At 39.9% G+C, this 27,172-nt stretch overlaps 1 protein-coding gene and 2 long non-coding RNA genes across 3 annotated transcripts; 2 read left to right on the forward strand and 1 right to left on the reverse strand.

The window, feature by feature from the left end:
* Positions 1–214: 214 nt before the first annotated feature.
* On the reverse strand, positions 215–21,199 carry scarf2 (scavenger receptor class F, member 2). Its single transcript, XM_034091014.2, has 11 exons — positions 20,512–21,199; positions 18,364–18,422; positions 18,173–18,274; positions 16,961–17,480; positions 16,249–16,467; positions 15,927–16,055; positions 15,509–15,612; positions 13,910–14,024; positions 13,411–13,508; positions 6,730–6,882; positions 215–3,962 (listed from the first exon to the last, which is right to left on the reverse strand). The coding sequence occupies exons 1-11, from the start codon at positions 20,619–20,621 to the stop codon at positions 2,731–2,733; spliced, it is 2,841 nt and encodes a 946-aa protein (XP_033946905.1). The 5' UTR covers positions 20,622–21,199; the 3' UTR covers positions 215–2,730.
* On the forward strand, positions 6,825–8,418 carry LOC117452405 (uncharacterized). The gene is made up of 2 exons (XR_004552791.2): positions 6,825–6,915; positions 7,865–8,418. It is a non-coding gene; the product is annotated as an uncharacterized lncRNA (long non-coding RNA).
* A 4,198-nt stretch (positions 21,200–25,397) lies between the features above and the next one.
* LOC117453142 (uncharacterized) lies at positions 25,398–26,432 on the forward strand. The gene is made up of 3 exons (XR_004552840.2): positions 25,398–25,453; positions 25,908–25,934; positions 26,392–26,432. It is a non-coding gene; the product is annotated as an uncharacterized lncRNA (long non-coding RNA).
* Positions 26,433–27,172: the final 740 nt, after the last annotated feature.

Consider the following 27,172-nt stretch of genomic DNA (forward strand, 5'->3'; position numbering starts at 1 on the left):
CTGCCACGTCCCGGTAGCCCAGAGTCACAGGAAAGGGTCAAATATCAATCAGATTTAGAATGAATCTGTTTGAAGGATACAATAAGAGATGTATGTGGCATATTACCCATATTATTATTAGTTGAATTTACACAGGAACAAGACATCTGGAGAAGATGCCCCCATGAGAATGTATCAGGTCAATTAGTGTATGATGAATGACATTGCAAAGTGATTAAATGAGGTTTAAGTTCTGTTTTTTATACAGCTACATGTATTGCTTTTTTTATTCCAAAGAAGTAAATGAGAAAACACCAATTTAATACCCTTACACAAATGGAAATCAATGTCGCCAAACACAAACCACAAAAGACAAAATATACCTTACAGTTGGTAACGTTTCTGCAGCTTTTCAGGCCCTTCTTTACAAAAATGCACTGTGTACCTATAAAAACAGGCATGGGCCAGTCAGATAGAAATTGCCACTTCATAATAACACAAAGTTATGTTTTTAAGTATATGCAATTATTTCAACAGTGGTATCATAGTAGTATTGTACAATCCTTTCCGTATGAGTTTATCTTATTTATGGGGGCAATCATAACAACTGAAGGGAACACAAAGGTTACAGATTTCCGGTGCAGCTATTAATGCCGTATAATTACAATCTGCGTCATGCAGTTAAGTGTTAAACAAACAATAACATCAACAGAGAACAATTACAAAGCCAATGTAAACTTTACAAGGTGGAAAGTACTCATACTGTAGGTTTGCTTCAGAGCTTAGAATAAGCAACATAACAAAGGAAAAGGAAAAGCAAATACAACATGAAAGCCAGTTCATTGACACCAAGGAAAACAGAACTACAAAGGTCATATAAGCACAGCTTACAAAGATAATAAAAGTACACAATGTATACAAGTAGAAAATGTTGGAAAAATAAACAAAGAAATGCGTTGTACCTTGATATAAACACATACAACCAAGAAAAAAATTCAATTAGCTTTGAATTTAAAATATTCTTCAGCCGCATACATACCAATGGCATATTAACAAACATGCCATAATCACCATAACCATAACAATCATCCATTGTTTAGCAATCATGATTAAATGCTACTTTCAAAATAGCTCTCCACCAATAAGTGACACAAACTGAATTATTCCAGTTCAAGTATTCCACCCCACCAACCTTTTGGTATAATTATTTTAGGATCTACACTTGAAATAAAAGCTGGCAACAACATTAAGGCAAACATGGCTTCTTTGCTTAAACTGATCTACAGTTGAGGCACATTTTAAAGCTCAAGGCATGGTACCACTTAACCTTACAGACCTACCCTTAAAACAAATTCAATCGAAGCACCCTGTTACTTTAGCATAAGTCTACTAGCTTAAGATAATACGATCCTTAAGGGGCAAAACATCCGTGACAAGATTTTTTTCCACTTAATTCCCCGATGGCATAAACAAATTCATGTGAAAGGGAGTAGCTCAGTTTGGGATATTGACCTGGTTTCTCGACTAAACTAAAAGAGCAGATAAAGACACATGGCAGTCTCCTCTTGTAGTCGGAGCTGTCGAGAATTCTACCAACAGTTATTGCTTTAACAAAAAATATGTACTGCATCTGATTTATGGGGTGTCCTGTAGTATGTTTTACTAAAATACAGCATAGATACACTGTGGATGTTGCTGTAGTACAGAGAAAGGATTCTGTTTAAAATGATTTCTAAGCATGACAAAGTGAGGAGATCAGATAGCTTGGGATTTTATTTTTGGTTTAGTGGTTTAGCTGACTGAATAAATCGTACAGTAAGAGCACATTCTAGTGATTTGGTGTTAGCCCAAGTATGAAAGAGGTTTAAAGCAGCCCTTTTTGCAGATAAATCAAAGCATTTGTTTGGGTTTCTACAAACATTGTCTGACAGAGTTAAACAAAGGAGAGCTAAGTGTTAAAATCCAAAATTGAAAAAAAGGTCTAAGGGAAGAGCCTTGAGATCAACACTAAAACTCAATGAGGAATTAAGTGTGACTTACAAGAACAGAGGACTTTTAGATCCTAAATGTGGCATACTCGGGATGTCAAATTAAGTTGTTCAAAGAATAATGTTTCTTTATATTTTGGTATATCAAACTTTGATATAATAGCAAAATAGCCAAGGAACATAAAAAGGTTATTTCTGTGCTGAAGAAATTCTCCAACAATTCACACTTCAAGTGTTGCTCTTAATCGACAAGTATTGAACTGTATTAATGTATCTTGGTTCACAAACAAAATAAAGAAAGCAAAATAGCTTGCAATCCTAAAAGGATCAAATGTTCTGGTTATTTTAAGTACCATTAGTACCTTTGGATAGCGCACATAAAAAATAGCTTTCTTTCCTACACCTGCATAGAGAATTACAGTTATGCAACCTCAAAAGCAATCCATATATAAATATAGTGGTGGAAATACTGCAATGGAATAGAGATGAATGAACTATGGAGGATGTTGCATAGTCGTTATATGATAAAGGATCCTTGAAATGTAATACAATGGTGTATAGAGGTCATAATAATACAACTCACCAATTTGACTCAATTACTCCCTTGATTTAAAAGTATTTCTCACTCCTAGTCCTGGAGTCGCAACACACTTACATAGAAAATGTCCCTTGATTGAAAAACGATGTGGTTCACCTTACAACAAATCCGTTTTAGTCTCTTTGAAATCCATCAAATACGTTGGTCATTTGTCTTTAAAAACCCTTATTTCACTACCTGTGGTGGCATGATGGCTGTCTTTTGCTGATGGGGCGTTTTACTTTCCGATGTATCCAAAGTACCCTCCTTGCCTTTCTTCCTTGGTGGCTTTTTCATGGGAGTTTTCTTTGGCGTGGGATCAAACATCGGGTCCCCTGCCCTTGAGCCGTTCAAGTCCTGCTTCTCCGGGCTCTTGGCTTCAGGGGTCCCGAGGTCGGTTGCGACTGGAGCCACCATTTTCTGGAGGCTGTTTGAAGTTGGCAGTAAGGGCTTGGTGGAGCCCTGCTGGCTTAATCCGCTGGAGGGGGTCCTCTTGGCTTTCTGTGGAGGTGTTGGCTTCTCTCGGTTTCCCTTGGGTGTGGAGAGACCGTTGGTTTTCGTCAAACCTGTCCCCTCGTTCCTGTTGATGCTTTGGGTTTTCTCCTTCAGCTGAGCAGCCAGGAGTGTGGCAGCCTCAGAGTTCATATGAGGGTGGATGACCTTGGGGCTCTTGGGTGGCTCCTTGGTGGTCTCCTTTGGAATGTCAGCACCCTTCTTCTCAGGTGAGGTGCTGTGGAAGCTACTTATCTTCTTGAGGGCATTCTGCACAACACCATTGATGTGCTCCATGTGACTGGGACTGCTGGGCTCATCCCCAGACTTCTTGCCTCGCAGAGGCTTGTGTTTGCTAGGGGAGCCATTGATGTCTGCCTCCTTCCCCTCTTGTTTCTTCTGTTGCTCACGGCTCCTCTCCTTCATTTTCTGCTGCTCCTCGCTTCTGGCTGAGCAAGTGCTGGAGCTCCTCTTTTTCTCCTTTGGCACTGCAAGGGCCCTCATTCCCCCATGCCCCTGTTGCTCTGGCTGGGGAGAACCTATAGTATTTCCATGTATCCACGATACTTTGGGCTTAGTGGAGGGGTCTGGAGGACGTGGTTTGGGCTTGCCAGGTGAAGGTGGTGGCTTTCCATTTCGCTTTGCCTCTGGAGTAGGAGTGCCATCTCCATCCTTGCCGCTGCCATCGTCCTCCTTGGACTGCTTGGAGAGGCGGGCAATGCGGGCATAGAGGGCTGCAGTATTGGACTCAGAGCCACTGGTGGAGCCTTCACTGTCAGAGGACTTGAGCAGGGGCTGCTCGCTGCCTTCTAGTTTTGAGACACTGGTGTCTTTCAGGGAGGTGTACTCCCCTGCATCGTCCTCATCTTCTGGATTCTCTGCTGCGGGGCTAGGGCTGCGCTTATCTCTGCTTTCATGCACAGATTCTGTGGATCATTAGAAGATCAACAGATATTAGTCAACACTATACAGTATTCACACTTAGTACGTTTTAAATATATATTTTAGCTTAAAAAGGCCGATGTTAGTTAATGTCAACCAACTTTCAATATAGTAGATATTTATCGTGTCTATGATATTTTGTATGCTTTACAGATTGTAATTGACATTACAATACAAATGCTACAAGTTTAGTGTGTTCATTAATTAATCAATTAAAGTGGACCTATCATGCTATATTTTAATAATATATTGTAGGGCCATACCTATATAAAACATGCCTGTGATTATTTTTTTCAAAATACCAAACAGATCACATGCATTTTAGCCATACCTCATTTCACTCTATTTGCTGTATCTATCCAGCCCTGTTTTTGCAAGGGCTGATTCTGTGGCAAATGAGCTGCAGCTGACCACGCCCCCCTGCAAAGGAGGGGGGCGAGGCACGAGCGTCATGTTACCATGCTGTTACCATGCTGTTACCATGCCACGGCAACCTCTCATTCCCCTGATAGGTGGAGAGTTGCCCATATAGGAGGAGCTCCCCGTTTCTGACGTCAGAACAATTTCAAATCTGTATCAGTCTGTATCAGATCTGCTGCAGCCACGTTTTTAGAGATTTGGGTATGGTGGAAAAGAGAGAGGGTTTTGTTTTCTGACACACCGGGGACACATATGCATGTATAAAAGACGTACAAAGGTGCATTTTGCATGATAGGTCCCCTTAAAGCCCCTGTCACACTGTCCCGAAGTTGACACCCGATGGACACACAAATATGGAATTGTGAATTTCGCACGAAGATGGCCCCGAACCACACACAAAGGCAACATTTACATTACATTTAAGACATACAACTGCAACGAAAGTAACAAAAACAATTATGTTACAGTACTATGATACTGTACTGATATTTTCAGACTTTGTTCTTTACTTTCTCCGTCTTTATATGTAGAAGATATTACGTTTTCTCCGTCATGTTGTTGTTTCCATAGCAACAACAACTTCCTGTCAACTCGCCTTAAAAATAATATATTATATCCTTTTCAGTTTCACAGAACACAAATTTGGTTATTTACATAATATGTTTACATGATTTTGTTGTGCAATAAAACAACCAGATGGACACACGATAAAGGAAATGTTCAAATTCGGCTGTGATCGTAGCAACATTGGGCCATTCGTGAGGGCATCTCAGCCATCGTATGACCGCCGGTGGAGTTTCTCAGGCTCCGGCAGCAACTTCGTGAGTGGCAACTTCGTAAGGCACTCGTGAGGGCATCTTGTCAAATCGTGTCATCTTCGTGTTATCATCGGTGCATTCACCCTCACTCTGATCGGGGCGAATGCCCGATGGCACCGATGATAACACGATGGCCTTACGAAGGGCAAAATTGACACACGAATTCAACACGAAAATGAACCTTCGCAAGGTCCTTCGGCAATTTTTTGGCATGCCAAAGATTTTGCCTCCGCTCACGAAGTTGCTGCCGGAGCCTGAGAAACTCCACCGGCGGTCATACGATGGCTTAAGATGCCCTCACGAACGGCCCGATGTTGCTACGATCACAGCCACATTTGAACATTTCCTTTATCGTGTGTCCATCGGGTTGTTTTATTGCACAACAAAATCATATAAACATATTATGTAAATAACCCAATTTGTGTTCTGTGAAACTAAAAAGGATATAATATATTATTTTGATGGACAGTTGACAGGAAATTGTTGTTGTTATGGAAACAACATTACGGAGAAAACGTAATATTTTCTACATATAAAGACGGATAAAGTAAAGAAGAAAGTCTGAAAATATCAGTACTGTATCATAGTACTGTAACATAATTGTTTTTGGTACTTTCATTGCAGTTGTATGTCTTAAATGTAATGTAAATGTTGCCTTCGTGTGTGGTTCGGGGCCATCTTCGTGCGAAATTCACAATTCCATATTCGTGTGTCCATCGGGTGTCAATTTCGGGACAGTGTGACAGGGGCTATAAGGAAAGCTTTTAAATCTGAGTGTTAAAAAACAATGGCTTACATATGTGACATTCACAAATAGCAGCATTGTTTACATTGTTAAGGAGACTTTTTTTGTCTTTCCACAAGAAAATAAAACATGTTATTTAAAAAACGTAAAGCTCAACCACTTCAATTGCTACTTTATAAACACATAAGGCTAGAGAGGCCCGGATCCAGATCCTATCAACTCTATATCAGAATCCTTTTGTGATGTTGACAACAATACTTTTTATGCCCAAGGATTTTTACTCAAAATCAATTGTTTCAAAGCCCTTGAACCAACCATAAGAAGAATGATAACCAAACCAAACTATTTAGACAACACTAAAAACCCATCAATCACTCAACACACGCACACAAATCCCCGATACAAAACCCGACTTGCACTGTCAGACTTCCAGAATAGAAACTGATTAAATGGGTGTTTTCCATCAAACTTCAAGGAGTTAGTCATTGTTTGGATTTGTGCCATGTGCTGACTTGACCATTCCATTTCCTGTTTATACTCTCCTCATTCTTGGAGCAAAAACATGGGCCTAGATCACATATGATAAAGGAACTATCTCCATAATGAGATCTACAGAAGCCGGTGAGTCAAGTTGGGGATCTTGACTTCAGAAAAAACAATGTCTATCAGTGTTTATGCAAAGGCTCCTACATGCCAAAGACAAATTAGGGATTTATGTGCGTCATAACGAGATAACTAAACTGTTTATTTATTCAAGCGATGACTCACCTTCATGGGGCACACTGTAAACTGGCCCCTCGTCTCCGCTCTCAAAGGAAGAAAAAGACTCTTGAGACGACCAGGAGGAGGGGGAGGGCTGCTCGGCCACTGACGGGGGCTCGATGAAGCTGCAGTTGAAGTTCTCTGGGTCGTGGTGGGCTACTGAGAACAGAAAACAAACACAGAAGCCAAAAGGTCAGGCAGAGGGTATTGTACCATGTTACAAGAACAACAGTCTGTTCTCACTCACAACTGCTGCAGAGATGTCAAAAGTATTGGTTTTACTGTGTCTGATTTCTTTTTTTTTGCATTGGTTCTGAAATTAAGTTAACCAAAGCTTCAACATAATGGGCTTTTGCAAGGAAATTACAGTATTTTTGTATGAGGTGTTTATTATTGTTATATCTTGTTATCAAAAGTGAATCATGTTTCACCTAGAATCTTAGCAAGTCAAAAGACAAACAAGATACACCATTCTGACCATCAAACAAATTACAGATTATCTGAAAAACCCATGCCTACCTCCATTTTATTTTGGAAAGGTTCTTGTTGGCCCACACAACTAAATAATGTAATCATTTATAAATGAATGAATACTTTGTAAAGGAGTATGTGAGCTAACATATATTCTTATTTTCACAATCTATGACATTCTAAATCATATCTAATGAATACAAGGATTTGAAACGGGAAAAACTATTCTTAAACATATTTAGTTTGGGGATAGTTTAGCAGATTTGGAAATACAAGTCTTGACTATGATGACAACATTTGAATCATAAGCATCTCATTAATTACAAAGCTAATTAATACATGATTTATTTATCTTACAAGAACACTGGAAACACGGAGAAACACGTCATCTGTACATATTTCTGACGATGTGAGGGTTTCCTTTCAAACGCAACATTTGGTATGATTTTCAATATGTTTTTGTAAAAGAGGTATAATATCTGATATATAGACAAGTATTGATCCAGAGTTAAAATGTTGCTACGTTGATGTTATTACATGCCTTATTCTGTACTTTAGTTCATTCGTCATCTTCCAGAGAATCCTCTCCCTTAACAATGTAGATCAGGTAATTTTCTCTCTCACTTTCTGCCTCTTTCTCTCTCACTCTCTTTTCCTTCCTCCCTGTCAGACACTGCAGCATTCTGCTGACCCTTCAGTCTCAAGACAGCTGTGGTTTCTGAGGAACACTTGCGGCTGATCTCCCCATCTGGCGTGAGTTTTGGCCTAAAGTGTCCTGGGCGTTAACTCAACATGACCGACCACATCAGATGCTCCTGTTTACATGCCCGATGACACATGGGTGCATCCAATAATTGGGGATAAATAAATCCCCAAGATGGAAGAAATCCCCAAACTCTACCAAATCCTAGCTCCATAGCTGTTGTTGTTTGACTGTAACTAAAGATAAGTGATTTACTGCCAGATCTTTGCAGACTTGGCAACAAGGAAGACTGCAATTATTTTGTATTTAATCTGTAATCTGAGATTCAGATACATTGTCCATGCGTACGCAGTTTAAGTGTCTGATATGCATATACTTTTAAAAGGCAACTAAATCAAATAATAATAGTACAATTCAAACTCATAACTTTAGCAAGGGTTCTGTTTAGAGGTTTCTCTCACCACAACGTGTAAAATAAACATGTCTGGTTTATTTTTCATCAAATTAAAGCCTGATGTTTATCCCCTTGCTTCCTGTGTCCATCCGTCTGCCTCGCACCATGTGACTTTCTGTTCTGGATTCAACATTTTCTCAAACAACAACCACATTTAGTCATGGTCATGGTTTCTAGCTGCTGAGTCTAACTTATATTTTAAAAAATGTATCTGTATGTTACTACTTCAGATAGAAGATATGTTAAAAGTCTAGCTAACATACTAGGAAATAAGAATTAGATTCATTTGTATTGCTACACTGATCCTATAAAAAATGTCATACCACATTTATCTAAAACAAGTCATTTAAACCTCTGAACTACATGTTTGAGTTATGGAGTCCAATGCCTTTGTGTTACTTGTAGGGAGGCTAATGTCAACACAGGTGCAACATGTCTACAATAAGCAAGTACAGATGTGTGTAAAAGGGGCTTAAAAGACCAAACATAGCATGTGTTTTGATACAAATGTAGAGTGGACTTCCATCCACATTTGTGAGATTATTAAGGGATATCCTGTTTACCAGAATAATGCCACCCTGCTCTTCCTACATGTGCAGTAGTAGTTGTTGGACTGCTGTGGCTACAAAAAAGACTACAAAATCCAACCTATGTATCCATAGGTGTTGTTGACAAAATAATATTTGCCCTCATTGAATTAGAGGAATAAATAAGGAATAAGACAGGGTTATTTATTTGCCCTGCCTTAACTGTCAGTTTATTTACTGTGCAGCAGCAGGTAGAGAGTGACTGAGGAATGTAGAGCAGCTAAAGTATACAAAGACTTCAGTTAAGTTAGTCAACAAGCCAGCACATGGGTATGTTATGACATTACTTGTGAGCATTGGTGAGCAACTGCTACCCTTGAGGTCCAGACTGTCTAGTGGGGAAGATTGTCCTGCAGACTGGAACGCCACTGTGATCCCTCCCTTCATGGAGGCTAACGCACAACAGGGCATTATTTACACGTCCCAGCTGCAGAGCTCTGCCACCACAGTTGCTCAGTGGGGGGGGTGGGGGTCACAGACTTAGTTTTAAGGCCAGAGAGCTGGGATGTGACATGAACATGGCTAGTTCAAATGCTTGGTGGAGTTGTTGAAATCTGGAAATAAAAGGGGAAATGAGTTGCCAAAAAGAATAAACAATGTGTTTCAGCCTGAAATAGCCTGTGTCAGGGTGACAGGATTGCCTGCAAATAAAACAAAAAGTACACTGAGTGAGATTCAAAATGGCCAATAGCGATCAATGTTGACAGTTAATCACAATTACTCATACATCTCAAACTGCTCTTTTCCCCTTGGTAACATCTTAAATTCCAAACAGAAAACCTTACAACTTCTTCCCAATCCTTCTCAGAATCAGAATCAAGTTGTGTTTTTGTTGGTGCCAATGTCAGAACAATTCCCTCAAATCTACGAACAATACCAGACAAACAACATTTGTTTTCAAAGATACGGTGCAACATAGACATTGACATAAACAACATATTTTTGGTGTAATAGTTTTACTCTAAACACCAAGATTGATCGACTTGTTCGTTTGCAACAATGCTAACGCTAGCAGAGATATCCGTCAAAATCAAGAAAAATTGATAGAAGCGGAAATAAATAGAGACATTCCATTTCATTGCAGGCCAAAGTAAAACATACGGTAGTAGTCATAGGTAGCTTTTGTTGTATACTGATCTAGGAGGATGAACTCTCCCCCTTCTTTGCCTCGTTTTTTTTAGCGGGTAAAGTTTTCACAGTTATCATCTTTTCGCTACCTTTCTACTGTTAGCTATTTTGTTGATTTGCATTAATAAAATGCTAGCAATGATGGAATATGTCAAGTATGTTTATCATGAGGGGAGTTTGCAACCTAATAGCAGACACATTACTTAACAACTTGTTACAATTAGGCTTAAAAGAAACCAGTCAAACATGGATGATATCTACAGCCATTACATTGTGCAATTAACTTTTACTTCATAATGATAAGTGAAAGCATGTACTGCCACTTCGTTAAATGCGCTCAAGAAGGACTTTAGGATGTGGGAAAGTTTCCTTTAGGCATCTCACAACTGCACGAATGTATGGTTGAGTGTTGCTGCAAACACATTTGCAATTCCATCTAACTTTCCCAGGATAAATAGAGATGAAAAAAAGCAGGTGGCGCTGCTCTCAACCCTTACCCGTGGGGAAACATTTGGACACAAAGGATGTGAGGAATGCCGGACAGACGTGAATCTGTTGGGCGTGGGGTAAATGTTTAGAATGGAATGCCAAACAACCTTAGTTTTGTCAAGAGGTTAATGTAGCTATTTCTCCTTTTCTAACAGAGAGTTAAATGTTGTCTTACTTTCCTATACTTCCCCCTTTTCGTTTTTATTTTGTCTTGCCACATCTGTTGCCACTGACCCTGGTGTGGATCAATCTCAGTTCTGACACAGGCTGGGGTAAATGTGACCACTTCCTGTTTCCAGCCCCATTGGGCCCCCTCTGGAATGCATGTGTGCAGGACTGTGTAGCCCCAGTCAGAGTTAGGGTTTCTAAAATGTTGGCAGACCAAGCTTCTGCGGGTAATGCAAGAGAAAGCAAGGAAGCACACATTTGAATAGGACAAACCAGAAAGGATGACAGCGATGCATACTAGTAATATATTTGACTGGGTATTGATGTCTGAACTGTCATTTGATTGGCACAAGCTTGTCTTATATGATCGATCTTTTAAAAAAAAAACACATTTGGCTAAGATGACGTTGCTTTTTTAGGCCCCTGGCACATTGCTTCACATGGTCAGGCTCTCCATAAACAAGCGTATTAATGTCCCACACTGATGACAAAGGCAAGTCTGTCCCAGTATTGCATTTTGACTGAGGCATGATTGGGACTAGCTTAAAGAATAGCTGAGGAGGCGCATGCTGCTCAGACATGGAAAAGAAACCCGGTCATCAACTTCTTCTACAGTACCCTGACTTCAGGAGAACCCTTTAAGGAAAATGTAATTAGACTGCTTCATAACAATGTTTAAACTGAAGCAATGTTAGGAAAACTGCTGTGTAACACTTTGAATATGTATTTTTTGTACTAGTCAATCATTGAAACTTAAAACATTGGAAAAAGATTCCCTAGAACGTTCGAGAAAGATTCCCATTTAAAAGTTCCCGTTACCCACTCCCTTGGCTTGCTTTGTCAGAGAAAACAGTCCAAAGATGAATTTAACAAACTGGCGAGTGCAGCATATTTGACAAACCGGAGCCGGAGAATGTTTGGGTTTATATCTCGATGAATGATTTTTAACAATAAATCGATTATGATAATTGCTGTTTATTAACTTTCTGTCAGTGCAATCATTCAATAAATTACTAATTGCTTCAGCAATACTGCAAATGTCATCCCCATATTCTGTCAGTGCTGTTAGGTAAACAGTATTAATCTCATACTTCAATTAGTAAGTAAAAACATTTGCACATACATTTGTTAATACAAATGGGCTTCTACATACAGTAGGTCTGAAAAGTAAGATGAATATTTCCATGCTTGAACATATTGGAAATTACATAAAGTCGTTGAACAGTATTGCTGTTCTGATATGCAGGAATAACAACTCATTTACTCTGCATTTGCATGCATTGTCAGAAGAGGGAAATCATTTTGGTGATATAGCATAGCTTATAGGGGCAACATTTATATATTTAAGTATGTATTTAAGTAGCTATTTTGCATTGTGTGTAGTGTTTTTTAAAAAAAAAATCATATATTCTCTGTTGGCTGTGAATAAAGGACTGGGGTCACAGACAGATCTGTCACAGACAGATCTGTCACAGACCACGAGACCTCCGCATGGAGCAGCAGAGCGTCCACCCAAACAGTGTGGCCTTTGATAGCGCGTCACTCACCACCACCCGGGCCCCCCGACAACCACTGGCCTTCTTTTAATAACACAGCCTTCTCCTCAGTCCCAGAAAAAACTACTTGGGGAAGAAGATGATGGAAGTAAAGAAAATGGGGATGAAAAAAAAGCCCCAGTTTAGGGTTGTAATAATATGAACACATGGCATTTGAGGGTGCCAAATATAATAAGGGGCTCTTAAACCAGTGCATTCCTTTCAAATGAAACCCCATACTCGCCTGGCAGCCACCATACCCTCTTCAACCCTATTTATCATCTCAGAGGACTGAGGAAAAATGGTAAATCTGATTGCTGTGCATTGCTGTCATTGTCCCTGCTGTGATAAGCTGAAGACGTATATAAAAGCACTGAGAGCTTGTGAAACAACTTTATATCATCTGACACCTTCATGTCAAGTCTAAATAACCTTTATTTACTGGTCTGTGATAAGTATGCATTGGCTTTTAAGTGGCAATAGATTTCCCCCCTCCAGTGTTTCAGAGTGATATTATTGTTCGTGCCGCTGTCACAAAGACAAACACATCACTTTCTGTTTTCGATAAGCTACCAGCAACACATAAATGCATACTGCGTTTGTCTAACAAACTGCGCAACGCAGACAATAACATATTTTCTGTATGTTTGTTGACATATTAAATGGTATATAGCTTTACTTGTTCATATATTATTAGCAACATAGCTACCGCTATAGCAGCCTGGCAAACATTACTGTCCAAAGCAAGAAAGAAATTGTAATAATCCTACCATAAGAACAGTAATCAAAGCCCTGATTTAAGTGCTATGATAAAGAAGGACTAACACACCCATTAATATAGCTACTATGGTTGATATTGGGGAAAGCTAGTGTAGCCATTTTGTTGAGTTGAGCTGAGGGGAGATCACGACTAGGGGTTACAGAATGCCATTTCAATGTGTCATTTGTTATTCTTTTGTCATTGTGCAATCAACATTAACCTCTTGATAAATACTCAAAGCAAAACTATTTTCAATTGCTACTTTAATGAAGCTATGAGTGATGTGGCTTTAGCAGCCTGTGTTGTAAAATCACCAGAGAGGATTATTACATAAAACACAGCAGCTTCTGGCAGCCCTGCTGTGGGTAATGAGGAAGAGTTTTGGGGCTTACCGACAACTTTGGGCAGTTTCTGTCGCCTCAGTGGAATACGGGGAAGTTTAGTGCTGATTCGGCTGAATCGTCCACACAGGATCCGCTTGGCTTTTTTGCTGTTGGTAGAGATGTCTTGGTCAGGATTGAAAAGGGATGACGGCATGGAAATCCAAATGAATCATTCAAAAGAGGCATATTAAACCTGGCCCCATGCCTCTTTTGAGGGCTCTGGGGCTGCTCACATTGCTACTCACACTGTTATGTCAATATACAAAAGCACTTGAAATACATTTATTCATTTAACAACCTGGTACCTGTGAGATAGAGTAGAAAGAAAATATGTTCCTCTATTTTCATAACCAGGTCAAGCCTCCTACTAGGATCTTGCTCCTGTGGGGGTTGCCCACAGTATTAAGTATGTAAGTCGCTTTGGATAAAAGCGTCTAAAAAGTGACATGTAATGTAACTCGAGCCCCTGGTTCGGCCATAGAGGTGAAGACAACTATCTGTCACTCACTTGTGGTCTTCTTTGTGTCGACACAGGCAGCAGCAGCACAGCAGTGAGAGGAGGACAATCAGTAAAAAAGAGACCAAGGTTCCAGCCGCGATCACGCCCATCCGCTGGTTGGGCACTGAAAGACGAGAAGCAGAGAATCATGGGTGTGCCACATTGGCGTAGCAACATTTTAATGCCAGTTTCAACAAATCTCTCTCTCTGTCATCACTAGCACTAGAGACCTTAGCAAATTGTCATGATTTACTGTACAAGTGAATTCAAATGACTTCAGGAGAGTGCTTAGCTAACTCTATATGATCTTTATTAATGTGATGGTTGGCTTTGATAATAAAGATAAAGCACAGAGCTGTGTTAACAATTGATTTTCAATAGCTGATGACATGAAGCATCCCTGGGGAATACTGCAACAGGCTGAAATTCACTACCATTAATTCACTATTAATCTTATCTCCCTCAAGACACAGGACCACTTGTGCTTTCATTGCTGATTTCCTGTAAGCAACCCCCCACCCGTCCCTGCCTCCCACTCCTAAGTCATCGATGATTTATTAAACACCTCTCCCTCTTCAAGTGGGATACACCCCAGAGATAAAACGTGCTGTATTGCATAAGCATTGACTGCCTTTGGCGCTAGCATGGACAGATGACACCAGAAGACAAGCAAACCATCAGTATGGCTTTAAGTAGCGCCGGCCCTCGGATCTTTACACTGTCACATAAGGCTGAGATGGATTGTTAGGCAGTCTGGGCGTGGCATGTTGTCATTGCTATATGCTCACAGCTGGATACAGATTGGGAAACGGTATGGGTGGGGAAGTCATGTAAAAGTGACAATGGAGGCGGTCAAATGCATAGGAAATTCCTTAAATGCTAAGAAAAGGTCCTTCAATGCCTCCCTTTTATCTCCTTTAGCAGATGGCACTATCCTTTATTGAAGGAAACGAGATAAGCGTCTTCACACAATTCCATGCTCAAAAACATTTGAAGTTACACAGGTCAATAACATTTCGTCATTGGATAATGAACCAATTTGTTATTTACATAATTTCTAGAGCTCATGATGGTTTCGAACTGCCCATGATGTCTACTGGCTGAAATCATTCCTACCTTTGTATCCTAAACAACTTCGTCCTGACCGCCTACAATGAGCTCCTATTTCCTAGTTCCTCTTTCTCTCGCTCTCTCTCTTCCCTCTCTCTCTGGCTGGACAGGAACAGAGCCAACAAACACAGCCATAAAAAGGACAGCGGTCTGGGTCTGGAAATGCTATCAAGGCCTTGCTAAGTTAACTCTCCCACTACACATGCTGACCTGAATAGAAGTGTTTGTTGGTACTTAGTGTTTCCAGCCAACTATGAGACACTGAATACACAGGCAGCAGTAGTGGCATCTGGCTCTTTGGACAAACAGTTCAGAAAAGTTATAATTCCTTTGGTATGAGTAATAAAAGTAAGAAAATAGCAGTTTTTTTGTGTCTCTGAAAAGGTACGTTATTTGGAAAAACACTAGTTTCTGACAACTGCTATCCACAGGAATACCTTTAAAACATTGCATCTAAAAAGCATTTGCATGTCCTTAGAGAAAATAAAACATTCTTACGGAGATGGCAAGCACCAGACACAGGATCACAGTTCTTGTCATTGCAGGAGCAGGTTTGGTTGCAGTTTACTCCATACTGGCCAGGTTGACAGGTCATATTGCAGCTTGAGTACAGACAAAAACAACATCTGTTTAATGTTCAATCCAACTGACAGGTGCAAGACATTTGACGCAGAAAGTGAGAAAAGTTATGAATGGGATCAGTTTTTTGTTCCAAGCTAAATCATTACCACTTTTAAAGAGTATTCTTTATCAGTATCTGTAACAACACGCCCCAAAACACATGCTTTGCTTGCGTAATTCTCAAATTATTTAAGTGTTTGACAAAAACGTAATACAAATCTATGGACCAATTTCTCTTTGTATTGCAAAGCACAAGCGTGAGTTTTTTTTGCGTATGAGGTGTCTTAAGACTTACTAGGTGCCATAAAATCCAGGGTCGCACAAGCACTCTCCGGTGACAACATGACAGATGCCGTTAAAACAGTGACTGCAGTTGTTCTCACAGTTCTCGCCATATGTGCCGTTGGGGCAGCGCACCTCACACCTATTATACACAAAAGGAATTAAATGATTACAGTAATTTTCAAGCTAAGACATATGCGTCACAGACATTATTACTGAATGGAAAGCAATATTACAGTAGCTACTACTTAAAGGAACCAATGTTTTTAACTTTGAAAATGACATGTAAAAATGCAGACCTAACAGAAAAACTAAATATTTTCATGTTGTCTTACCTGTCCCCAATCCAGCCAGCGTTACAGTGAGAGCACTTGCCATGAATAGGATCACAGTGGTGACCATCTTTACAGACAGGACATACTTCCTGGCAATTTTCGCCAAAGTAGCCCTTTAAGCAGAGCTGGTCGCATCGTGTTCCATTCCAACCTCGGTCACAGGTGATGCAGCGTCCCTCCGTCACCTTACAGGGCTGCTGGCCCTTGCAGTGCCCACATCTGTGGTCAGCAAGGAAGAAGAAAGAAAAGGTCATTTATCAGTTTTGCACAAAAGATCCTTCATCATATTTTAATGAAGTAAAACAGTTTATCTTAACCCCTTTCATTGTTGCATCAATTATCATGTAATTGGGAGCTAACTGCATTAAACTATAACCCTGTTCTTTTTACTTTAAAGGAATTGTATCATGTGAGAATTTCACAGTCCATGGAAGGTAAAACACTTAACCTGAATTGCTTTTGAATGTTGGCTGACGATTATGGGTAATGTGAATACCAACTCCCAAACCTCACTTTATTATTGCACCATTAAGTGCAACACTGAGACATTTTGAGGGTTATCAACTACAGCAAATATAAAATCTTATTTCCTATTAAAACCACACCATGATATGGATCAAACAAGAACATTGAACATTAGGCATCTGTAAAAGTGTTACCTCTTTTTTTTTTTACATGTTACAATTGTTCTCTGCCAAGTCTTTTTCCCCACCTGTTCCTGCAGTTTTGACCATAGAATCCGGCAGGACATGGTTCTCTGCAGAACTTCCCACGGTACCCTGGTGTGCAGGTGCAGGAACCGTCAGCCTGGTTGCACTTGCCGTGGATGCATTGGCAGTAGCGCTCACAGTGTTGGCCCCACAGCCTCTCCCGGCACTGGCAGCGCCCCATGAACTGGTCGCATGGTGAGCCGTTACAGTTACACTGAGTTCCACAGCTCCTTCCCATCCAACCAGGATTGCACATACATCGGCCCGTCATTGCATCACAGACAGAGTTGCTGGTGCAGTGGCAGTTGTTATTACACTGGGGACCCCAGGCGCCCGGGTGACATGTGCATTTGCCAGTCTCTTGGTCACACTTGCCATTTTTGCATAAGCAAGGATTCTCGCAGTTAGGTCCCCAACGATTGTGGTTGCATGTACACTCGCCAGTCAAGTCATCACACTGGCCGTTGGGGTAACATTGACATTTTCCCTTGCAGTCAGGGCCCCAGAACTGTGTAGGGCACTCTGTTGTTAGAGAGCAAATTAATCAGGAAATGGTAAATACTAATGTGATTTGTCAAATATACAAAACAAAGTGACAGTCTAAAGCAAAGCTAATGTCTCTCTCAGTGGTGCGTTGTGCCTAGCATGGCTACATGATCCAAACAGCAATTTTAACATGCAGGACAGGTGCAATGTTTACGATTACAAGTATTTGTTTGACTTGGACTCAATAGGTGAATGTGTTTTTGGTTATTTGCTTGAAGTAGGGTATGTTGTTAACATAAGCTTAAAACAATGAACATGTTGTTCTACGAGAAAAGTGAATTTCTTTGCTTTTAATTTATTCTTCAAAAATCATAAAAGTGTTGTTAATGTGTGAATATTATTCTGCTAAAAAATGTGTAAATATCATAATATTTTGTTTGCAAAAGTTCTTAGTAACAACAAGAACACACATCCAATTGACACGACATTGCCCACATTGGCTTTTTGCCGAGGGAACCAGTGCAATGCTAACTTCCAGGTTTGCCAATAAACATATGTCATTCTAACCCAGGAGGACTTTAGTTGTTTAGATATTGTACTCTGGAACAAAGTTGCAAACTTATATATAAAAATAAACATTGCCAACCAAAGCCATGCCACTAACATTAACCTTTAAACACCATGGACGAGAAACAAAAGGCAGAAATGCTGCTAAAAAACTTGCTTACTAGTGTCACAGCTAGCTCCAAAGTATCCATGACGACAGCGACATTCATTCGGCCTGACACACACCTCATTTTCCTTGCAGGTGAAGTTGCCTTCACAGAGAGCTTGGGTAAAGAAGAATTGAACACATTATTCAACTGGTACAATGAACTGTACGACGTGTACTTATAAATGATGTCTGTGCGGTACATACGTGTCGAGCATTCAACGCCTAGCTGCCCCCATCCACTGCAGCACACAAATCCTGATGATCTGGAAAATAAATTACGGGATTGAAAATGAAGAAGAACATGGCTAAACTGTAATGAAACAAACGCATATCCAAACGACAGCATCCACACCCAACTCATGCCTCTCTAATCTCCCAGTTATATTGATGTGACTGGTGCCAAATTCTGCAAACGTATGCAGGGCATTCATGACACATGTGCCTACAACACGGTTGTATAATTATCTGTATATAGGTCATTCCCATTCTCATACAGCTCATTCACTCAAAAGCTGATAACCCCTGAGTCTGTGTGGTTTCTTAGTTTCTTTAGGTGTGTTACGGGGGAAATGTAAAAACTCAGAGACAACATTTAGCAGCCAAGTTTAAGGCCTTTCAGGAAAGGACGGATGTGTCTCGTCTTCCTCCCACGCCTTTGACCTCTGCGGGGCCCCTGCAACACGTCAGCATCCCCCTTAAGTGTTTGAAGATGGCAGTTTACTTTCAGTCAATGAGCAAGGAGCTGCACTGTTTTTTCTGTTGCCAAAATAGGCGCTTCGAAGAGATCACAGGTCCAAGCTCTGTATTCTTTTACTTGTTATGGAATAAAAATGGTTTCTAAATAGGACTTTCATTTTATGTGCATAATGTGGAACTGGATTTAACTTTCAGCAGCTGTACCACATCAATCATTGTCAGCACAAAAAAAAGAAAGATTGCATTCACTGTTGTTTAGAACTAATTTGGTGTTTAGAAGCATAGCTTCATTTCTGTTTGCTTTTCATTATTACATAACACACGTATCAACTGCCTTTGCCAATACATTCAATAGCAGCTCTTTAACTGATTGAAAAACCTATTTTTAGGCGTCAGTGTTGAAAGCATTGCATTCAATTCAGAACATATTAAAACAGAATGGGTAAGTGGTGAGCGAAGAGTTCACTGCAATGCATTTTGAACACAGGAAGGGGGGCAACATGTAAAACTTGCATATCAGGTATAAAAAACTTCACACATCACTAAAAGGGCATTATGTTTCTTGTAAATGACTCTTTGTTGCCTAGAAAAGCACACAACAATATATGAGATGACAACACAACTTCAACTTTAAAGGTCAGGTCTTGCTGACTTTACTTTTCATTCTGACTGCATGGTAGTGCTGTTTGGCTTTTCAAATGCACTGTTTCTGTTTTTTTTAACAAGAAACTAATTATATCAATCACATGGTTTCCTATCACTCTTATCTTTTATAGCACAAACGAGAATAACGCCTTGATTACACTTCTGTCCAGTATCACAACATTCATATACATCAGTCCAAAACGTTTGGCTGCTGCAGTCAGCAATTGTGGACGTTGGTTATTTTCTTTTTTTATACACCAGAAATCCACAAGTTGTAAGATGTCATCAAGAGATGCTTTTTGAAGCCTTCACTTTTAAAGAAGAGAGATGTTAATTAGATTGTAATCCTTTCACTTCTTTTATCTTGAATTAATAAATATCAACTTTCCACCAAAGTTGTTTGCTTTAATAATGTGAAAATATTTTATAAAATCTAAAAATGTATTAACAACCACAATGTGTTATCAAACGGTGCCAAGAATACTGTGAAGGTCAACGAGAGCGCCCCCTACAGAGCATTGCAAAACATCCTGTTCCAGATGTACACATCTGTATAGCTGCTTTCTTCAATGGACTCCTGCTATACTGGCAATACGTTAGAAAACAACGTATTCAACGTAAAGGAATGCATCAAATATGTATGTTGATATGAATGCTTGAATAATACAAGTTAAATGTAGGAAGTCAGTGGTTGATTTCAAATATCAACATTACATTTCCCCACTTTGCCGAAAACCGTTATACGTGCAGGCGAACACTGTTAAAAATGTGAATGCTTTATCAAGATATTGATTGATGTCTTCTGCATTTTCAAAATCCTAATAAATCATTATAACGAGCAACTGACTTCAGGAATGAGATTATCACTTTAATTTAGTGCAACCTCAACTCCTTGTTTTAAAGTAAGTCGCCTTTTGAAGCAAGGGAGAATGAAGGATACAAGGAAAACTAACAACACGCTGATTTGAATAAACAACAAATAAACCCATCTTGTTCTGCGTGGATGCTTACCCAGGTACTTTGCATACATTTCTGCCTTTGGGGTTGAGTTCTTGGCTGAAACTGGAGCAAAAGAACAGACAAACCACCGCAACAACAGCAAAATAGTTCTTCACTTCCATTGTACAAGCAGCAGCATCCTTCTAGACGCCGTTTTTACTCCGCATTTCCCTTCTCCGAAAAGTAATGATGATGGCTTTGCACTGGCTTTTAAACAATCCGAGTATAATCCAGATGTATCTGCTGGGTAAACATCAAATCCTTGTCCAAAAAGGTGTTTGGAGAACTCTTGCAGCCACCTACGAACACCCAGAAACTCAGAGGCAAAATAAGTGACCAGCGACAGAAATCCCAACCGAACAGCCGAAAAAAAGTCCTAAAACCGAAACCTGCAAATCACAGTATTCTTGATAAATGCTGTTTTCCGACAGTGCCCCGTTTAATCCACCAAATGTTCTAAAATAGGTCGTAATACATAGCCCGTGTGTCGAGACTCATAATGATATAAAACACATTTCTTTTCCAAAACAATGCCCTGAAGGAGCGTGGAAACGTTTAGATATGCTGATTGACAAAGAAATGGAGGCGAATCAGCTGTCTTTTGCTTTTTCCTCTCGGAGGAGAAGCGCTTAATCCGTAACTTTTGTCCTCTCTTGCGCTCTCAGGAGTGGCAGGAGGGAAATTCCTGATTTGTTACTCTATCTTTGGCTCTGTGCGCCATGCGTGCGCCACCAAATTTACATAGGCCTGTGTGCAACAGGGCAGATTTAATGGCCCCGGTTAAAACAACCGGGGCCATTAAATCTGAATGTAGTGTGGCCCAATTTGTCATCAGAGCAACAACATAAAAGTTAATTTAGGCTGTTAGGACTAAAAAGCAAAGCTGTTTTGTATGAGGAGAATTGCCAATAGTGTCATTATTTCCATAGTTGCGTATTGTATGCCTATCATCAAAATGACAGAGTTAAAGCTAAATCTGATTAGCATTTAATAACCTACTAAGAACCTCCACTTATTTAAGGTAGTATCTAATTGATGGATGGTAAGAGTGTGTGTGCTTTTGGGGGGGTGGAGAGGGCAGCAGTGTATTAACTACGTTAGTCAATAGCTCCCCCATCTGTTAACACCAGTGAAGTGATACATTTGGGCACAAGGCGGTGCTACATTAAACTAAGTGCAAGGTCTCTTAACCCTTAACCACCTGTTTAGCAGGTGAAATATCATATTTTGTCTTCATTACATCTGATAGATAATAACATTGAACCATTGTTCATGAATGCTGACATGCATGGACAGTGCACGACACAAAGTATCTTGTTTTCTTACAAAAAACATCACATGGGTTCAGGATTTAAAGGTATTAAATACCCTCTACAAAATGTTATAACCCCTGTGTAATTTAATTACTGGAATGTCAACATAACCCACTGTTAAAATTCAAAACAGAAAACAGTCGTGACCAAGATTGTACAGGTGTTATAAGTTATAATGAATGATGAAAAACGTAGGTCTCCCTTTCATGCATGAATTATGAAAACCTCAGTCAGGATTTTTTTACCAAGTGATTGTATTGCTCTTGGGGCATGAAAAACAAGATTTTAACTTTAGTTTCTTTTTATCTAGTCTTTTCAAATATAGAAAATAAATGTTTTATATGTCCACTCAGGTGGAAAGTATGTGTTAAAGGTCCCATTTCATGCTTTTCCGGTTATTACCCGGGCCGTCCCCTTATGAAGGTTTCTATGCATGTAAACGGTCTGCTCATTCAAAACCCCTCAAAGTACACCCTGTAGGGAGTAAAACTCAGAAAAGACCTCTCCAAAACGCCTCGTTGGAGATTTCTCATTTTGCATTGTTTACTTCCTGGGTATCGCTACGGTACGTAGGGATACCCAGTAGCCATGCCCAGAGCTATGGCCACACCCTCTGCCAGCCTTTCACGAAACAAAGCTTCCCAAACCTTTCAGCATTCATGCCGGATATGCACAGCATAGGGCACTGAAGAATGATGCTGTTCCTACTTTGTTTGGACCAGCGTGAGATTTGGGTACACAACCTGTAAGTATTCATTGTTGTTTGTGTATTTATGATGTTTAAAACAAACAAGGTATCTACCACGACTGTTTAAATGGGTAAACGTTTTTCGGGCTACTACGTTGGGATCGCGGAGAAATGCTCTCCGCAGACCCATGCCCACAGCGCTATAAACCTTTTTCTTACTCAATATCAAGCCACACTTATCGTTTTTACTTTGGCTGTGAGTGTTTGTGTGTGCTCAGGATGAGTTTAGCTTGTTCTCTGTGTATCGCCGACACGGAAGCCTGTCTGCTCCTTGCAGCTGCGAGCAGCAATGAACCTCAACGTCGCAACCAATCAGAGCACACTGGGCTCACAGGGAGGGGGGGCAGGAGCTCCAACAAGCCGTTTAGGACAGAGAGTGAATACACATACTATACAGAGATGCTGTATGAGAAACCAATGTGAGTTTGGAAAATTGCACAATATAAATCTATTTTAGTATAACTCAACAATGGAATTATGATCAGTAGAAATGGCCAGGACATGGCGAGGGGTGAGAACCAGAGGGGCGTAAGTGACATTTGACCAACTGTTCAGGAGAACCAAAACAAAAAATGACCATACTTTGTCCTGACTTTGTTTATTCAATTCAATCTTTAATATGACAACTTCATAAACATGTGGATTACAATACACTTAATGAACAATATTTTGACATTCATTGAAAAAAATATTCTTCTGAATATATATTATCTTATCTGAATCTTTTTATTCAGAAGAAAGTCACATGCGCCTTTTTGGAACTAAGATTTGATGTCATATACACTAAGAAAAAGGGCGTATCTGATAAAAAGATGAACAAGGCTTTAAATTTTATGAGTTTAAAAGTAACAGTAATCAATTTTTATAATAAAAATATCATATAAAAATATCCTTATATTCATACTGTATATTCATTGAATGTAATTATATTAAAAAATTATTTAAAAATATATTAATAACCAAATAACTAATTGTTTAGCCATTTCCCCAAATAACCAATTGAAAAAAGGCTACAGAGTCCATTGTGATAATATAAAATATCAATATCACATTAGTTAAATAACTGAATAACAATACATTACATTAAACCCGGCCAAATAACAAAAACAAAAACTACTTTAGAACATTGTACTGTATAGCAATATATACGACAACAGCATATTATACAGATCATGTAAGTTTCAGATTTATTTGAAACGACATACTAGCCTACTCTGCCTGAATGACTTGCAAAGACTGGTAGAAGTCCACATAGGAGTGAGGGATACTCCCATTTGTGCACAGTGTGATTAAGTCTTTCTTTTTCACAGCAGTGATCCCAGGTGGACCTGTGTGCATCTTCTTTGGTGCAATTGCATGAGCACCTCTGGTCTCATGCTTTCCAACTTGCAGCATTTTAAATGGTTGGTCGGACAGCGAATATTTGAACTGAATCCCTTTCGGATCCTCTTTTGTGTAGCGCAGCCATTTAATTTTCTGCCAACGAACTGTTTGTCCCTCTGTGTCTTTGGTTCTGTTTCGGACCGTGTGTTGTGAGAAGGACTTGAAATCCAGAAAGTCACTGTGCCCAAGCTCAATCACCTTGTATGGCCTGTTCCTCCTTGCCATCCTCACAAGAGTATAGTACCCCTCCGGACTGTACACAGGCACTTTTTTTCTGGCGGTCTCAATGGCTGCATGAACACTGTCACATTCCATCTGACTGTGTCCAGACTCCATGAATTTATGGTCAATAATGGAGATGGGCAAGGTTTTGACTGCATGGAGACACATGGCACTAAAACCAGCATTCCTGTTCTGCCCTCCACATGTGTCAGAGTACAGCACCACATGCTCAGTACCTGAAAGAGTTGACAGATACTGGAACATGCATGTGCTGATCTCTGATGAGCCACGCCCCCCTTCACCCTCATGCCACATGTAACATTGTGCTTCTTTGTTGCCCAACTCGTACACTGTAAGGTTGTACGTGCTCAACTTCCTTGAATAAAAAAGACTGCTTACATTGCTCCAGGGAGTGGTCAGCACTTGCTCGAGATCAAATGTGAGAGCTTTAAATGAGGACTTTGCTTGTGCATGTCTCTTATCATTTTCTTTATGTTCCCTGGCTTGCACCTTTCTTGTTTGGTGGGCATTGTATTCTTCTTCATGGTGTACTTTGTCACTGGGATTTAAACGCTTGTACCACTCACAGTACTTGCATGCGTCTTTTTTGGGTTGGTGAAAGCCCAAGTTGAATTCTGTGTTGAAGATGAATCTGTAGAAACTAAGTTTCTCTGGATTTACTTTCCACTCGTTGTGGCATTTCTGTACATAGAGTTCGTACATTTTGGTCACATTCAAATGTTCCTCAAGGTACAGCTTTGTGGTATCTTTCCTAGAGTAGTGTGACTCTAATGTTGGGAATGATTTGATGTGCCCCATGATCAGATTTTTGTTGAGCTCAGGGATTTTATTGCATGGGGAATGTTTACCCTGAGAACTTGAGGGTGAGATTCCCAGTTGGCTTGAGGGATGGCCGCCTGCAGACCTTGCAAACTTCTCAGTTACGTCAAGGGTTTTCAAAAAAAAATCCTTGCAGACTCGAACTGACTTCCCCTGCACTGTAAACCCCAACAGTACTACTAACTCATAAGTATTATGGGTACTGCAATCAAAACCAAATATCAAGTCAACCGAACATTACATTTATACGTTCTCTTAACGAAAAGTGCTGTTTAATTTGATGTGAATCATAGTTTATGAGTGAATATTCAAATTTGAATGAAAACTTGTGAGTGAACAGTCACGCAGCGTCTGACGTCATTACGTCAAGACGTTGCGACGAATCGAGAAAAATCCATCCAACATGGCGGCTCTTGCAAGCGAAGGGATTCCACACATGGTTTAACTTGTAAGTACCAAAATAAGTCGTTAAAACTGCTTTTCTTGTTATAATATTGTAAGGATATACCACCCGAAGATTATATGTGATCGTTAGACTGTTTAAACTGTTGTTTAATTCAGAGTTACGTGCAGAGCGCCGCAGTTACCGGCTGCTTCGCGCTATTTTTTGAATTTCGGACTGCCGGTTAAGTACTGTAAGGACCTCAACGTTAGAGCAGCAGTATGCTAACTTTAGCTAGAAACTCCTATTAGTCAACGGCAGCCCTACTGTTTAAAAGTGTGTTACTTACTAGTGCTTATTAACGCTATTATCTGGCAAATGTGATGTCATTCCTGAATACTCCTGAATTAAGCTAGTAGCTAGCAAGAGCTGTTTTCCACAATTACGTTGATGCTAGCTAGATGTAAGCTAATGCAAACGGCAAGCTTGTATTAAAACTGCACATTTATTTTTACCGTAGGGTGAAGCTGTTGCATCAATATTCAAGGTAAGTTATTGCTAACCCATACTGTGTTCTGTTTTTTCAATTAATTAATTTAGAACTTTTTTCCAGTAGGTTTATTTATTTAATTAGGTATTCAGAACATTGAACAGAACTGGCCTTTCTACAGTAATCCGATCATCATGCTTTGTTGAAGTTGCATGGTTGAAATGGTTCAATGGAGTGTAAGGACGTTAACGTCAGAGCAGCAGCATGTTAACTTTAGCTAGTAACTCCTATCAGTCAACGGCAGCCCTACTGTTTATAAGTGTGTTACTGGTGCTTAATGTTATCCGATATTATCTGGTAAATGTGATGTTATTCCTGAATTAAGCTAGTAGCTAGCTAGGGCTGTTTTCCACAATTACGTTGAGGCCTACACACAGGCATGTTTGCTAGTGACAGTAAGCTAATGAAAACTGCAAACTTGTATTAAAACTCTGCACATTTCTTTTTGTCGTAGGGTGAAGCTGGTTCATAGCAGTGAGACTCAAGATTCAAGGTAACTTGAACATAACTGGCCTATCTACAGATCCGATCATCATGCTTTGTTGAAGTTGAAATGGTTCAATGGCGTGGAAGTGCAAATTATGTGCTGTCTCGTCAGACACCCAGGCTCAGTTATTTAGGCACTATCGTTTGAAGCATAGCCAGTACTCAAGAGTTAGCCCTTTGCCATGTGTCTATGACTCTTGCATTTGTACATTTCAATCATTTAATGCATTGAAAATTCATTTATCACGGCTTCACAAAAATGTGTGTAGTACTGGTGCAAGTGAGGGAGCACAAGGAGGATGTGCAATTTTTAGCTGCCCCTTGTGTAACTTTAAACATTCGTTCTCTGAAGCAACAGTGTTCAGTCATTTAAGGGGACACTTAAAGAACCTTGAAACTGTAACATGCCCATTTAAGAACTGTAGCTACAGCACAAATGTCTATTCATCATTTAATGCTCACAAAAGCAGGAACCATGCAGGTAGTTTGGACATTTGTGAAGACATTGTGTCGACACAAAATGATAGTGCCCGAGTCTTGACAGCTACTGACCCTGAGGACGAGAAACCTGCTCAGTGTCAGCATGCAGACACGTTTGATTCTCCTGAGGCTGACGCCAGCCAGTTGAGAGCCCAGTTACACCATAATTTGTCCTCGCTCTTCCTGAAGATGCAAACTATTCTTCATGTTTCCGATATGGCATCCAAAGAGATAATTGATCATCTGACTCAGATATTTTCCTTGTCTCA

Source organism: Pseudochaenichthys georgianus, chromosome 9 (assembly GCF_902827115.2).
Source record: "Pseudochaenichthys georgianus chromosome 9, fPseGeo1.2, whole genome shotgun sequence".
NCBI classification, from domain to species: Eukaryota; Metazoa; Chordata; class Actinopteri; order Perciformes; family Channichthyidae; genus Pseudochaenichthys; species Pseudochaenichthys georgianus.